Source organism: Pezoporus flaviventris, unplaced genomic scaffold, assembly GCF_033815535.1.
Source record: "Pezoporus flaviventris isolate CSIRO_AGI_PZ_B2104156 unplaced genomic scaffold, CSIRO_AGI_Pfla_v1 ptg000002l, whole genome shotgun sequence".
Taxonomy (NCBI): domain Eukaryota; kingdom Metazoa; phylum Chordata; class Aves; order Psittaciformes; family Psittacidae; genus Pezoporus; species Pezoporus flaviventris.
In genome coordinates, this window is record NW_026892550.1 from 76,159,022 (window position 1) to 76,173,189 (window position 14,168).

The 14,168-nt window shown below is 39.4% G+C and overlaps 1 protein-coding gene across 15 annotated transcripts in view; it reads left to right on the top strand.

Moving 5' to 3' along the window:
• AFG2A (AFG2 AAA ATPase homolog A) overlaps nucleotides 1-14,168 on the top strand; it is a 226,077-nt gene that overhangs the window by 80,732 nt on the left and 131,177 nt on the right. For 3 of the 15 annotated variants that reach the window (XM_061444184.1, XM_061444152.1, XM_061444168.1), the window contains exon 15: nucleotides 7,877-7,951. The exons of 9 other annotated variants lie outside the window; for them this stretch is intronic. In XM_061444184.1, coding sequence (XP_061300168.1) covers nucleotides 7,877-7,951 — 75 coding nt within the window. Of the gene's footprint in view, nucleotides 1-3,968; nucleotides 4,293-7,876; nucleotides 7,952-14,168 lie in introns of those variants that run through there. 3 more of the 15 variants (XM_061444288.1, XM_061444176.1, XM_061444277.1) reach the window with 3 other exon arrangements.

The following is a 14,168-nucleotide window of genomic DNA, read 5'->3' on the forward strand; positions in this document are numbered from 1 at the left end:
TAGACTGGGCCATGTCTCTGGATCTGTTTTTTTTACCTTCTAGTTAGTAACAAGGGATAGTACAAGAGGAAATGGCCTCAGGTTGCATCAGGAGAGGTTTAGACTGGGTATGAGGAAAAATTTCTTCATTGAAAGGGTTGTCAAGCATTGGAACAGGCTGCCCAGGGAAGTGGTGGAGTCACCATTTCTGGAGGTATTTAAAAGATGCGCGGATGTGGCGCTTAGTGACATGGTTTAGTGGTGAACTTGGCAGTGCTGGGTTAGCAGTTGGACTCGATGATCTCAAAGGTCTTTTCCAACTTTAACGATTCTATGGTTCTGTGTAGGCACACAGTTGCTCTCTAGGATGCGTGAAGTGGTTTCTTGCATTCCAAAGTGCATAGAAAAAGTAAGCAAATAAACAGATATTTTTTTCTCCTTCATCTCTAAGCTGTTAGCTGTAGCTTTAGATATTTGCTGGTAAAAATCTCTGATAAAGATACTGTGAAAAAGTCTCCCATCTTTATGTTGTCAGTTTCATTTCAGTTTTCATCTGGTCCCTGACATCCCAAAGATCTTGTGTGTTAATCCTGGAATTATCTTCATCCCGTTTTATAGTCTAGGGGAAAAAAATGTGTGGAATTTCCTTTTAAGATACACTTGTTCCCTGTTTTCTCTTTAATCTCTGTACAAGCTACGCTTCCTAGAGAAATGTCAGCTGGCAAAAGGCTAGCAGTAGCAAAGTTGTCTGTGCAGGCCCTGAACTGAAAAGGAATTAAGTCATTGACTTTCATGCAAGGTAACGCAAATTACACAAACTTGAATGAACAGAAATTTAAGTAACTTGTCAATAAATCTCCCTTGTGTGCTAATTTAAATTTGCCTCTCTGAAATCCAGCTTGTGTCTGATCTGCTCACAAAGTTTGTACAGTTCTGACTGTGGTGGTGTAGCTGAATGTCCCTAAGAGCTGTCTTTCTCTGGCTAATCTGGCAGAAGACTCTGGTGGAGTAGCAGTGTACTCTGACAGAAAATTCTTTGCTGATGTACCTATACCTTTTCCCTGAATGATGTAAGCCAAGACAACAAAACCACCCCGAAACTCAAAATACATCCCCCTCAAAAAACAAATACCCATCCGGCACTCAATTCTTTGACTGCTGTGGTATAAAAACCTCTAGGTACCACTAGGAAAATGATGTCCAGCATTAACTAACTGAAATATTCTGGGCTTGGTCTTTGTTTTGGGCAGACCTGTTTCTTTAAGTTTTCATTATAATGTTGTAGCTGATTCTGAGAATTGAAAAATAAATTGAAAAATAAATTAAAATTGTCAAGATTAAGTAAAGTCTCTGAAAAAATCCAGTCTCTTCATCTTTGGAGTACTGATGGTGATCCAAACAGGAGAATTGCTTTCCCTGGGAAGATTCACCTAGATTTGGCCATGGAAAATATATTTGCTCAGCAAATTTAATCAGCTTATCATGAAATTGTGCAAACATCTACTCTTTGTTTTGAGTGGTCTGGACAGCGTACTGCTTTCTGTGTGCGAACTGCGGTCTTGTCTTCCATGATGTCATTTGCCTGCAAAGCATGAAGTTAGACTTTGGGTTAGCGGAGAGGGAAAGATGAGAATTCAGAAGCCCCCCCCCCCCCGTGTCCTTCATGGTAAGGAAAAGGGCAGAAATATGTCAGAAAAGCACACATACTAGTCTTTTGAGTGAATGTTAATCCTCTGTATTTTATGGTCGTTGTAGCATGGTATCACAGAAGGCAAGCATGGTGCGCTCACCCTGTTTGCAAATGACATGATTGAGATGTTGCTTGTGGTCATACTAGATACTTGTGCAGAAGCAGAGGTCTAATTAATTGTAACTGTACCAGAGCTCTTAAATAGCATCCATTTAGTCACCCAGACTTTCAGAAAAGTCTGTGTTTGGTTGTGATGCTAGTAACCACTGGACCACATTTTCTTCTTAGAGGCCAGAAAAAGAAGCCAAGTCTTGAAAGAAATACTTTCTCTGTTGCCTTGTAAAGAGTAGTATAATTCACAGGCTATGTATGTGTGGTAGGGCTTTTAAGTGTCTGGTCCATGTACAGAATAACATCCTTCTGCCACCACAAATTGTTCTCTTCATCCAGATAGAAAGTGTCTGGTCTGTGGATTGGCCATTTGCATTAGTATATGCAAAGAGGCTATTGGGAGCTCTGGTGATAGACAGGACCACATTGTGTTGGGCACTGTGCAGAAAAAAAACTGTCCCTGCCCACCATAAGAGGTGAGGACATGAACTGCTGTTTTTTCAGCAGTGTGCCATGTGATAGACTCTCTTATTTTCCTTGCAGGTAGCTCTTTTAAGCTTCAGAAAAATGCACACAGATAATCTGACAGGTTGTAAAGCAGGGTGCTGGGAGTTTACCAGACCTGCACGGGTAGCAGTCACCTTATTTTGTTCTCGTTTATGTGTATGTTATAAGGTCCTGCTGAGATTTCATGAGTCTGAAGTATTTGTTTGAGTGATTGCTTATGGATGGCTCAGTGCCAGTGAAAATATCTGCTCTGAGTACAGCAACAATCAAAAAACAAACAGACAGTTAAGATACACCCTGAGCAGTATAGGGATGATATAAATATAGTTTTGCTCTCAAATGGAATAATGTGGCCAGTACTGATACAGTGCTGCGAGTGCTTCAGAGATCAGCAGTCTCAATTGTTTGGGGAATACAACAACTTTCAGATAAGGGAACATGTCATTTATTGTTACAATTTTAATCTTGGCTGAATGTCAGCAAGAAGGATGAATGGGAAAGAAGATGGAATTAAAATAGCTATATGTATTCCTTGTAACTTGAGGGAAATAATCATGTTGAGTGGGTAAGTGGCTGACTGGTGGCTAACAGTGCTAAGTAAGTGTCTAATAAAAGTACTGATTTTTTTAAAAGTATCAAAGAAGAAAGAAATAGCTCATAACAATCGCCGTCAAACAGTGTCACTGAGATGAGCAGTTTAACCGGATTACACAATGGAATTTCTTAGTAAAACTATCCAGGCTTTAAGAAGAAATATTATATACATATAAAACGTGTATGTTTTAAAATGAATTCAAGTCCTTATAAGTGTTGATGTTAGTCACCCTTTGCTTCCTGGAGCTTTGAGGATCCTCACCAAGTGGACACTTGAAGGTTTATATTCACAACCAGCATCAAAGGTAGTCATCTCTTGGGGTAACTCTTCCTTTGCATGGCACATACTTCTTTATTTGCTGTGGTAAATGTGGGGTAACTTACCTATCTTAATTTGAGTTGTAAGTTGCCTTTCAAGGAAAATGTGCATTCTAGCCACCATGGCAGGGAAGCTGAAAGGCAAAATATGGTTGCCACATAGAAAGCATAAAGATAATGCAACTTCTTGTAATCAAATGAGACATAGTGGTTCCAAGTCTGTACGTACATGCTCAGCTTGAAAGATGGGAAGTACGCAGGTAATGTTTCTGTGCTGATGGCAACATCTCTGTCAAAGATACATGTGGTAAAATAGACAGGTACTGTTTTGTATAATAATGGCTATATGTGTGTTGGACACATACAGCTTTTTTTTTTCTAAGACATAGAGAAAAAGTATTTTCTCCTAAGCATCATTTTCAGTAAAGTAGATTGATGACATTTGCTGAGGTACATGATGGTTTTGCCATCATAAATTTGACATGGCTATATTATTCAAACTCTTTGGCTGTAAAGAGGTTTATCTAAATGTGTGTCAGTAGAGCTTTTAAGCCATGCTAAGCAAAACAAACCATGTAGTGCCACTTTTATATGTCTGTACCATATAATTTTTTTCAAAACAATTTTATTGAAGGAAAATGTATCATGTGTTATGATATTTTTTGTTAATCATGAGATATACTCCTCCCTGTGCCTGTAAGAAAGGACAATATTTAATTAAGATACTGAATATAAGAACTGAATTTAAAATACCTTTTCTGTTTATCAGATTGCTGGACTAAGAAGGTCTGATGCTTTGCAACCTTCCCAGCCTAGAGAAAAATCCAGAAAGCCAGATTTCCTCAGTGAAATGCTCAGGATCCTCAGTGAAGACTCTGAAGGTTGCCTGTGGTGGTTTGCAGATTTTTGGTCCTTAAGTTTAAATCTCTGGCCAGTATTTAACTACAATTTCTGCCCCCTGCAAGGAGGAGGGGAAGTGTGTATATGCAGCAGGGAGGCAGGACAGGGGTTTTGCTGTATTTTGTCTCTTAGCCATAGCTGTTAGGAATGGCAGACAAGATTTTGAGGGCGACTATAAGGGAGTTCTGGGAAGGCAGAGGATGGTGCAAGACAGATGTGATCCATCCCTTCTTCCTCTTGAAGTTGGTTGCTTACGTGATTCTGGAAGGCTTGCTTTCAGGTGGCAGAAGTAACCAAATGTAGATAGTGATTAAGTTACAATTCTCCAAATTTTAATAATGTAATTCTTCATATTTTAGTGGGTATCTGTGAATTTTTACTTTAGTTCTGATGTTCTATTGTTCTCCCTTATCTCAGCTGTTTTATTTCAGCCTGTCAAGGAAGAGGGAGAAAAGAGACTGCAAATGTGTAGGGACAGTCTTGTGTCTGTGGAGCTGATTACCTCTGGGACATACAGCTGAGATGTTTGAAACACTTTTGAGTTTGGCAGCTTTGTGTTTGCTTTCCCTTTTCCTTCCTTTTTTTAGTCTTCCAGTAATAGGCCCCTTGTTCCAAAGAACAAAACCAGCACTTAGCGGTCATTCAGAAAGATTCATTAAAACCAGGAATGGAGTAATTGTAAACAGACACCCCACTTCTACCATCCCCCCCTTTCATTCTAGCTCAGGGCATAGCAGCCGTGTGTTGTCTGGCTCCAGACAATTTTGGGGATTAGAAAAGGAACAATAGCCTTTGGAGGTTAAAATAACCTTTCCTTATTCAGCTGTTACAGTACTTTCTTAGAAAACTGAGACAATAACCCCCATTTTAATTTTTTTAAAACACACTTTGATAAATGTTCTCTTTGTAAAATCATAGCATGACTCTTACACTAAAGTAAAAAGTAAAGTAGAAGTAGTAACTATGCTAAGCTTTTATCACAAAAGGTAAGAAGGGTGGGAAACAGCAACGTGAAGGTTAATTATGGCAATTTTCCTATAGACTGAGGTAACGGGTGTCTGATAAAGCTGTGATTCACCTATGGTTTGTCATTTTTACAACAGCTATCCAGTAACTATTGCAGGTTTGTTAACCTGTGTGCTTGCCAAGAATTGTTTGCGTGGTATCAGTTGTGGGCAGTAGCTGTCATTTGCTGAATTGGTGGCACTTGTGGAAGTTGTTTCATCGCTGAGAGATTTTTTTAATTATAGAATTATGGAAGGGAGCTGAAGATGTGCCCCAGGTCCCTCTCCTCCCTCCCTTTTGACTCTGCAGCTGCAGAGCCCTTGCAGGGTGCATACTGCCTTCCCCGCCCTCATCAACTTTGCCCAGGACCCAGCTAAAGATGCGGCTGCTGAAATGCCAGGAGTTTAGATGCAAAAACAGGTGCAGAAGTATTTTAACACTTGCAACTGCTCCAAAATTTAGGTTTTTTTTGGTAGCAACCAGAGTGCATTGAACAATGGGTAGATACTTATTAAATAAGTGGGGCATTTTAGGGAGACGGGTGGTTTGGCAGTGCTTCTTGTATAAACTGTTTTGTTACCTGCACTTGTGTGAGGAGCACATGTGAGCTGGAGAACCAGATGACTTGAAAGCAGGACAATCAGTCTGTTTGTCTGACCTGACCTTGTGTAGCACAGCGAAAAACTGGACCCGAGCCAAACCAGGTATGAGATACCAGTACGATAGCAACAAGGCCTGTTGCTTTACACCTGGTGTGGAGAAATGGGTCTGTGTTTAGTCTGGGAGTTGAGTTAATTGAACTATATGACTGGTTGAATTATCCTGGGTATCTTCTCATGACCCATTAAAATAAGTGAGGGGTAACTAAATGGAATTGCTGTGAGAGGCTTTTACTGAATGGTTCAGGTGCAAAAGTTGTTAAGGCCCAATTACAGCACTGTTATTGCCATTGTGATTGGGTAGTGTAACTGCTTAAAAATAAATACCATCTAATTATTCACTGTTTATAGGCAAGTCATTGGGAGGAAATTAAATAGTTGGTGTGCTGATGAAACTTCGTTTGGTTAAGATCTGTTCTGTGTATTTTAAAGCTTGTCAGAGTGTACTTTTTTCTTTTTCCTTTTTCTTTTTTCTTTTTCTTTTTTTTTCCCCTCTCTTTTTTCCTTTTTTTTTTTCTCTTTTATGTTGTTTTTTTTTTTTCCCACCCCCTTAAGGCAGAAAATACCAAGGTAGGAGGAAGGACAGCTCCTGTAGGGTCTGTTCACTTAACAAACGCAGAGAGGCAGGTTCTGTGTGCACGCTGCCAGATTGATAGGATGTGGCACTGTTACTTTCACCTCCAGCCTAACCTTGTGGCAGAAGACAGTATAAGTGGTCCCATAAGTGATAGGTGTATACATGCATGGCTGTTGAGTCAAAGCTCCACACCTGTTCTGTGTCATAACAACTTCATTTGTGCATGGGGGGAGCAATGGAGAGGAAACCAAGTGCCCTACTTCTCACAAGATCGCCAGAGGCGTAATGTCTTTGAGTCAGGAAAACCTCTGGGGTTAAGTGCTGGCATTAAAGAAATTAGATGGTACTCTTCTAGCTCCCTCTTTCTGTGCTCAAGATAGAGCTTCATAACTGCTGTTCTGTCACAGGAGTGGCTTTTAGAAAAATGTTTTATTATGCATTCCTGTCTGAAGTGCTTTGGGTTTCTGCAAAAACTACTATCAATGAAAGATATATTCTGTGAGTTAGTTATTTATTTTAAGTATTAGCTTAGTTGGATAACTAGGTCCTGAGGCCTTTCCTCTTTCTGGAGAACCAGAACAGTTTTCTGTTTTGTCAGCAAAGCTTTGACCTAACTCTCTTTGGCTTGTCCTCGTGAGTTTCCTTGTAACTATGAATGTCTGCAAAGACCGTTATTACAAACACCTCTGAAATCATATTGTGATGAAGGATAATTATTACTTTTTACCAAGTCTTCTGTTTTCTTTTGACTTTACTAAGTGAGCAAAGATTTCTCAAGAAAATGTTTATTTTTTATTTTACTTTTTTTTTTTTTAATAATGTCAGTTATCTTAGTTTTAGTTAATAAGTTGGTGCTTCGGTGAATGGATCTCTTACCTAATGAATTATGGAAGAATATACCAATCTCACACTTGACTTGCAGTGCTGTCATGACTTTTTGCCTACCTTTAATTCCGGAGTTGACCTGATTTGCCTGTCCTGGGACAGTGTTTTCCATCAGAGACTGAAACAGCATTGCAACTTGGCAGCGTGCTCACCCCCACAAAACCGCATTTTTCTGTTCTTTGATTTACTGATCTCAGTCCTTCACTGGTTCATTCCTCTAAGTAGGAGGTTATGGTGTATCTGCAGAGAGCATTGTCAGAGCTGCGTGCTTCAACTTACGGTTAAGGAAGATGGAATTTCTCCCTGAATCTGTTCAAATCATATGAAAAGTGAGTGGGGGAGGTGTGTTACTATCTTAGTAGCAGTATTAGTTTGGGTCAGTGTCAGGTACCATAAAGCTATTATGCTTTGATAATCAGTCATCAATACCTGCACAGCCAGGGCTGTGAAGGGCTTATGCTGATGTGACTCAGAGTGGTACTTGAGGGCTTTCTTTTCTAGTAGTACTTGTATTCAGATTCTCTTGGTACAAAGATCTTAAAGCTCAGATTAGTGTGGTACTATATATTTGTATACCTCGTACTCATCTATCTCTTTCTTCACCCAGATTTATTTTTAATTGTGTTACCTTTTTTTTTTGTGTGTTGAAAGACACTTGATAAGAGTGATGAAGCTTGGGATTCAGTGATTAGTGCTGTTTTGGATCTGCAGATACCCTTTATACAGGTGAGCCTAGTTGTTTCTGTCTGATTTTATACTAAGCTGCTGATTACTTATGCAGATTTATTTTTACTACTATGCTACTATTTATAGTCCTTGTAGTTGTAAACTGTCAAAATATCGGGGGGTTAGGGCCCCGGATCTTTGTTATATCAGAATTGAACGTACCACGGGTGGGATGTTTCAGGGATCCTCTTGTTCTAAGCTGTGGATGTAAGGAAAGGGAAGGGTAAGACACATAAGGAATATGGAGTGCAGGCATCTTTAGGAAAGAGGATCATTGGACCCCAAGATCCAAAGATGAAACTTCAGCAGCCTGACCTCCCTTCCATTTTTAGGTATAAGAAATTTGAGAAATTGAACTCGTGTTGTTGAGAGTCTTATCAGAATTTCTAAGTGTGAAATTGAGAGAGTAAAACATGTTTTAAAAAAACAGTCATTACACATTATTGCTAAGACTTAGTGATAGTCCAGTAATGTAAAGCACATGATTTTCCTGTCATGGAAAATGGCTGTGCTTTCAAATATGAAAACACTCATGGAATATCTCAGCTTTCTGCATTTGGAAACCACGTTTCCACTTTTGACTTCCACTGTTGACATTGTGCACAATGGCTTCTGTAATGTGTAAATATAGAGAGTCCAGTAAATGGGTGAAGGTAGGTTGCAGTCTTGCACAGAGGAGATAAAACTAGATTTAAAAGAGGTAAACAAAAAGCACACAAGCAATATAAATTATACCGATGCAGTTACTTTTGAAGTGGTAAGTGCTGTAGTATTACCACAGTTGCTCTTCCTTGCCTTTGTTCTGTCATTGACTAAGAAAAGATTGTTGTTTGATAAACAATGTGCAGCGTTGGATGCCAGATGAAAGCATAGCCAAGAGATTAGATTACATTATCAAGGGACAGAGGGAGGAAGATGCATTGAAAATGGGTCTGTTACAAGTCACCAGGTAATTATCAAGTTTGTAATTATAAAGGGGTAGCCTTTCCTTTCTAATGTCTGTTTTAAATGTTAGTTATGATTAAAAGCAGATCATTTGGGGGGGAAGGGGGAAGAGGAGGAGGGAAAGAGGAGAGGGCTTTGTTTTTTTCTCCATCCAGATTGTTGTTGAAACAAAGAAAAGCTGCAGAAGTGCAAAAAGACCTCTAATAGCGTGTATGTACATGCATGTTTGGAGAGCAAAGACAAAGGGATTGTGAGAGCTCTGAACTTTCGATTTCTCTGCGAAGTAGGTGTAAAAATCAATCTGAAAATAATTCTGTGAAGAAAATTACTTTTTTTTCCAGTGTAACAAAGTCACAGGTCTAGTTTAACCTATGTGAAAAGATATCATGTGAAACCAGTTTTCAAAAAGTTACACCATTTTCTGAAGATCAAAGAGACAGCAATCCTAAAGGCCCCTAGTCTTGTGCTCCCACAGATCCAGTGATCAATAGTGGTGCTATGTGTTGGATTTCTCCACTTCTGCTGTCAACACAGGTTTTAAAACTGAGGGAAAGATAAAGTTCAAGTTGCCAGGTAGCTTATTCCATATTACACCTAATGCTAGTATCTCTGCTGATAGACACTATAATTTTGCCATGTGCCATGTTTTTTCTTCTGTGTCACAGTTCATTGTAAACATCAATTAAATTTTTGATAGCTGCTATGACTGTAATTTTAAATAATATATATTTTAGAACACAAGCAAAATCTCAGAATATAACTCGGGGAATCCCTAGCATTGTGCCTGCTACTGTTTCATCCATTCTGTCCATCTCTTCTACATTTCTAATCAGGTATTCCTGATACCCTTTTTTAATTTCAGAAGGGCATTCTTTATTTCAGTTGCAGTACTCATAGTAGCAGGCCATCTTCTGTTGATCAGAGCATAAAATGGTGGGGCTAATTTCAGCATTCTTCCTGGTCCTACCTTATGCTTTGTCTTCTCTTTATGGCGGTCTTAGATGTTAATAAAAATTTTAACTGCTGTATTCTTGGACCTAAAATTCTGAGGCTCAACTGTGTAGCTTTTACAGTGCGAAGGGCTGAGCTCTGCTTCTTGTGGGTTTAGGTAGTATCTGGAAATAATGGAAGGAAAACTCTTCATTCTGGTAATTTTTGGGTTTGTACCATAAGACTGAATTGTGCTATTACATAGAAGAGTAATTCTGGATTGATTCCCTGGACTTGTGGTGCAGGGGCGTTTGAAAGGAAAGAAATCTAAGTGAAGTGTGTGCTGAACTGAAAAGCTATCTGATTCATGCAATTCCAGGTTAAAGCCCCTATGGCCTAAGAAGTGATAAACACCAAGTTGTTGTCAGCTTGCCCTCTCTTGCAGAATTGGCCTAAAACTTAGTGTTATGTCTGAATTATGCGTGAAAAGATCTATCATTTGCTTACTGGTCACAGGGACAGCAGATGCTGACAGCATAGTGAAATGTCTTTACAGGTTTTCAACTTTAAAATTCCTGGATTAAATACCTAGCGGCCAGTATTGTGTGAGAGATTTCAAGGGAAACCTGCAAAATATCTCAGGCTACTTCCTCAATTAAGTTCAGCTGCAAAAGAAAATAGTCACAGGACTTTGGAAGCCAAAGAGAAATATTGATAAATAAGCTGCACTAGATGTTTTTCCATTCCTAACAAACAATGTTGTTGAAGAGGACAATGAGGGTGCTGTTTTGATGAGATTCTAACACATGACTGGAATAGCTTTGAGTAAAACATGGAATTTTGCTTTGTTGACAGTCTATGAATGGTACTGAAACAGTACTTACGTTCAGTGCTAATGTGAGGTGGAAACACTGGAAAATGTGAACTTTGTTATGAGTTTTCACATGCTCTTTTTATGTGCCTTGTGGCTCATGTATGAAAAACCTTCTCACAGTTTGAAGAGCAGGGAGCAAATTAACTTGCTAGTGGCAGGGACTCAGGCTTCAGGTAGCACATGAATTGCTGTGAACTCAGCAGCATTATTGCATGGTCTTACTCTAGGAAGAGTTTGGAAATATTTGAGTCCTGCATTAGATCTGATTCTCTTTAAATTAATTAACAAATTACAATACAAGGTATTTTTGACATTCACTAATATACATTGTCCACATAATGTGGACTTGTCTGTGGACAGCTGCCTGCCCTAATAAAGTAGTACTTAGTAAGGTCCCAGCCTTACTGAAAAGGTTCTCTCTCCCTCCTCCTCCCCCTAACATTTTTCTTTCTTTTATCTTTTTTTTTAGAAGTATATTTTGTAGGAGTTAAGCATTACTATGGTATTTCAGAGCAAATTGTTCAAATCTTAAAAAAAAGAAACACAAACCAAAGCCCAGCCAGAAAAAAGGAGTTGGAAGTAGAGAGATGGAGGTAGAGAAAAGCTCCCCATGGTATAGCATTGTCTCCAGAAATCAAACATGCCCACTAGGTATTTTCCATTGGGAACTATTGAATTAGCCCCCTGCATCCTGATCAGAGAGATTGTGAATGTAGGACTCTTGCAGTGAATAGACTGTTTTTTGTCAATAGCTTTGAAACTGCCTGCCAGTGCTCACGTGCTTTTGTGCAGTAATTTGTTGATCATTGCTTTCTTCCTATGAAAATAGAATAAAAGGAGTGACAAGCAAAATACACATTTGGGTGAGATTTAACAGTTTGAAGACTAAATTTTTTTGTAATAGTAATTTGATTTGTTCTCTTATGCAGTGGGGACCTGGAGAGGAAAAGCTGCTGGGGTGTGCTCTTCAGGAGATGGAAAAGCAGCAGGATGCTCCGTCTCTGCAGGGGACAGTCTCTAGTAAAACATGAAAGAGAAATAGACTTCATTGAACTAAGTTCCTTGAAATACTTCTGCATGAGGCAGAAAAAAGGTGCTTGGCAGCACAAGTTAGCTGCGTCTCATGACTATAGCAATGCAATACTGAATGCAGTTAAAGTATGGATTGGCAGTCACAAGCCATGGAGTTACCAGGCCATGTGACTTTCCTACCTCTGAGCTAAGAGTTGCTGCTGAGATGAAGTAACTGGATTACATGTGCATGGTTCTGCTATGCCAAAGCAAGCAACATAACTTGAGCCATGAAGGTGGTTTAATTGAAATAATTTTACTTGGGATTAATTGCAGTGGGTTAGGACTGATGAGGTCAATCACCGTGTTTCAGAGGAAGGGGAGGAGCTTTGCTGAGACTCAGTAACTCAAATAGCTTTTCGTTGTTTGTCTGTACTTTCCCCAGGTAGTTAAGACCTGGACCTGCTGCCACCATGTGAGGTTTGAGTCTTGAAGCCTGTGAGAAGTGTTTCTGGGCTCTGCATAGGAATGTGCCATTGTTCTCATTGTCCCCTTTGGGGTGGGGGGGGAATTCTTTAGACGAATTTAATTTAAATTCTGAAAAAATGTAAATGTAGCAAGGCTGAAAAATTAAGCATTTTCTTCAGTTCTCTGCTTTCCTTGCTCAGCCTTGCTAATGAGTTTTAAGGTTAATTTGAGAAGAATGCTTCCTACATTGTACAGGGTACATTTTAGGATTCAAATATATGGGAAGGTTTGTCTTCATAGTCCCCTGTATTTAGGCTCTCAGGGCTACTAGTTCAATTTATCTATGCTTTTGGCCTACCTCAGTTGCCTTCACCAGTAGTGGAAGTTAAACTGAAATACATACATCTTTAACTGGAACATGTCTGTGTGCACAATGTTAAATTTAGGATTTAGGTCTAGGACCTGAGTGATTATTTATCACTGGAAGTGCAGATTTTAACGGGGATCAGAATTAGGCCCTGAAATGTGAATTTAGATGAAAGATGGTATCTTCAGGAAGACAAGACTTTGGTTGATCCGTCTTCTTTGTTGTGTTTAAGTGAGGAATCTCACAGTTGATTGGTGGCAGGGGTGGTATAAAGGAACACCCATTAGTGCTGAGCTGAACACCAGCGCTTTAACCAAACAGCTCTGAGGTGGCACTTAAAGCTTTAGATTTCTCTTGGCCATTGGCCACCATAAGTTGGTGACAACATTAAGCACTCCCTACCCCGCCTCTTGAGTTGCCTTGTCCCTGGAGGGATAGGTGTGTTCATGTTTGTTTGGATTTTTATTTTTAATTTTTTAACATTTAAAAGAGAAGGCATCATTTCAGTCAGCTCTTCTTTAACAAAGTATCTTATTTTACAAGCAAGTGCAGTGCAGATGCATTTAAAAAAGTTGAAAGTACCTTTTGTTATTTTGTAAGTATTTTTAGCTGTTCATTTCTATTCAGATAGCACTTAATGCCTGGTTTGTTTGTGGGTTTTTTTGTTTATGTAGGCTTGGCATGGTCAATAAAAAGGCTATATGTGAATAATGAAGTTGTAACAAAAAAAAAATCTCTTGTAAAACAGTTCATTTACCACGGTATATTAGTGAAAGGAGAGGAAGTGGCATGGTTGCCACATGAATGTGTTCAGTGGGTGGCGACAGAGCAAGTGGTACGCTTGGTGGTGAGACCATTGTAGCTTTACAGCTCTTGGTGCCAGCAGTAGAAAGAGAACCTGGGAAGTGTTTTCCATAGCATGTCATGGGTGATTAGCAGTTGACAGTGAGCTGGTATGAAATGATAATGCAAGAGTGGCTGTGGTAATTGTTGTGTTGTCTGTGTCTCAGGAAGAGGTGTGTCTGCTTCTTGCCTGCAGTAAAATTGATGGCATGGTCTGATAGACAAGTGCTACATAAAGACTGAGTGGAATTTATAGGCACCTGAAGGCAATACAAGCTGATGATGAAAGGCGTTCTCAATGTTAGACACTAATTCACAGTGAAGTGAAATCCTCACAAGGGCTTTGTGTCTGCTGTACAGCTTCCCATGATGAAAGCCCACCTAAAGGGCAGTAGGTTGTAATTCAAACATGGTTTAGTGCCATGTTGAAGTTCATGAGAAAAAAAAGTAGAATTAATTAGACCTTAGCTGCAAGCTTATTGCAGCTCTTTCATAAGAATCTCCTCAACTACTGCACCTTTGACTCACATTTATTCTGTTAGTCATTCTAATATCTGCTTTTTTTCTGCTTGGTTTTCCTAAAGATATATGTTCAATACACTAATATCAGAAAATACTTGTGAAATATCACACAGTATGCTAGAGATTGGAAGGGACCTCAAAAGATCATCTAGTCCAATCCCCCTGCCAGAGCAGGAACACCTAGGTAAGGTTACACAGGAATGTGTCCAGGCGGGTTTTGAATGTCTCCAGAGAAGGAGACTCCACAACCTCCCTGG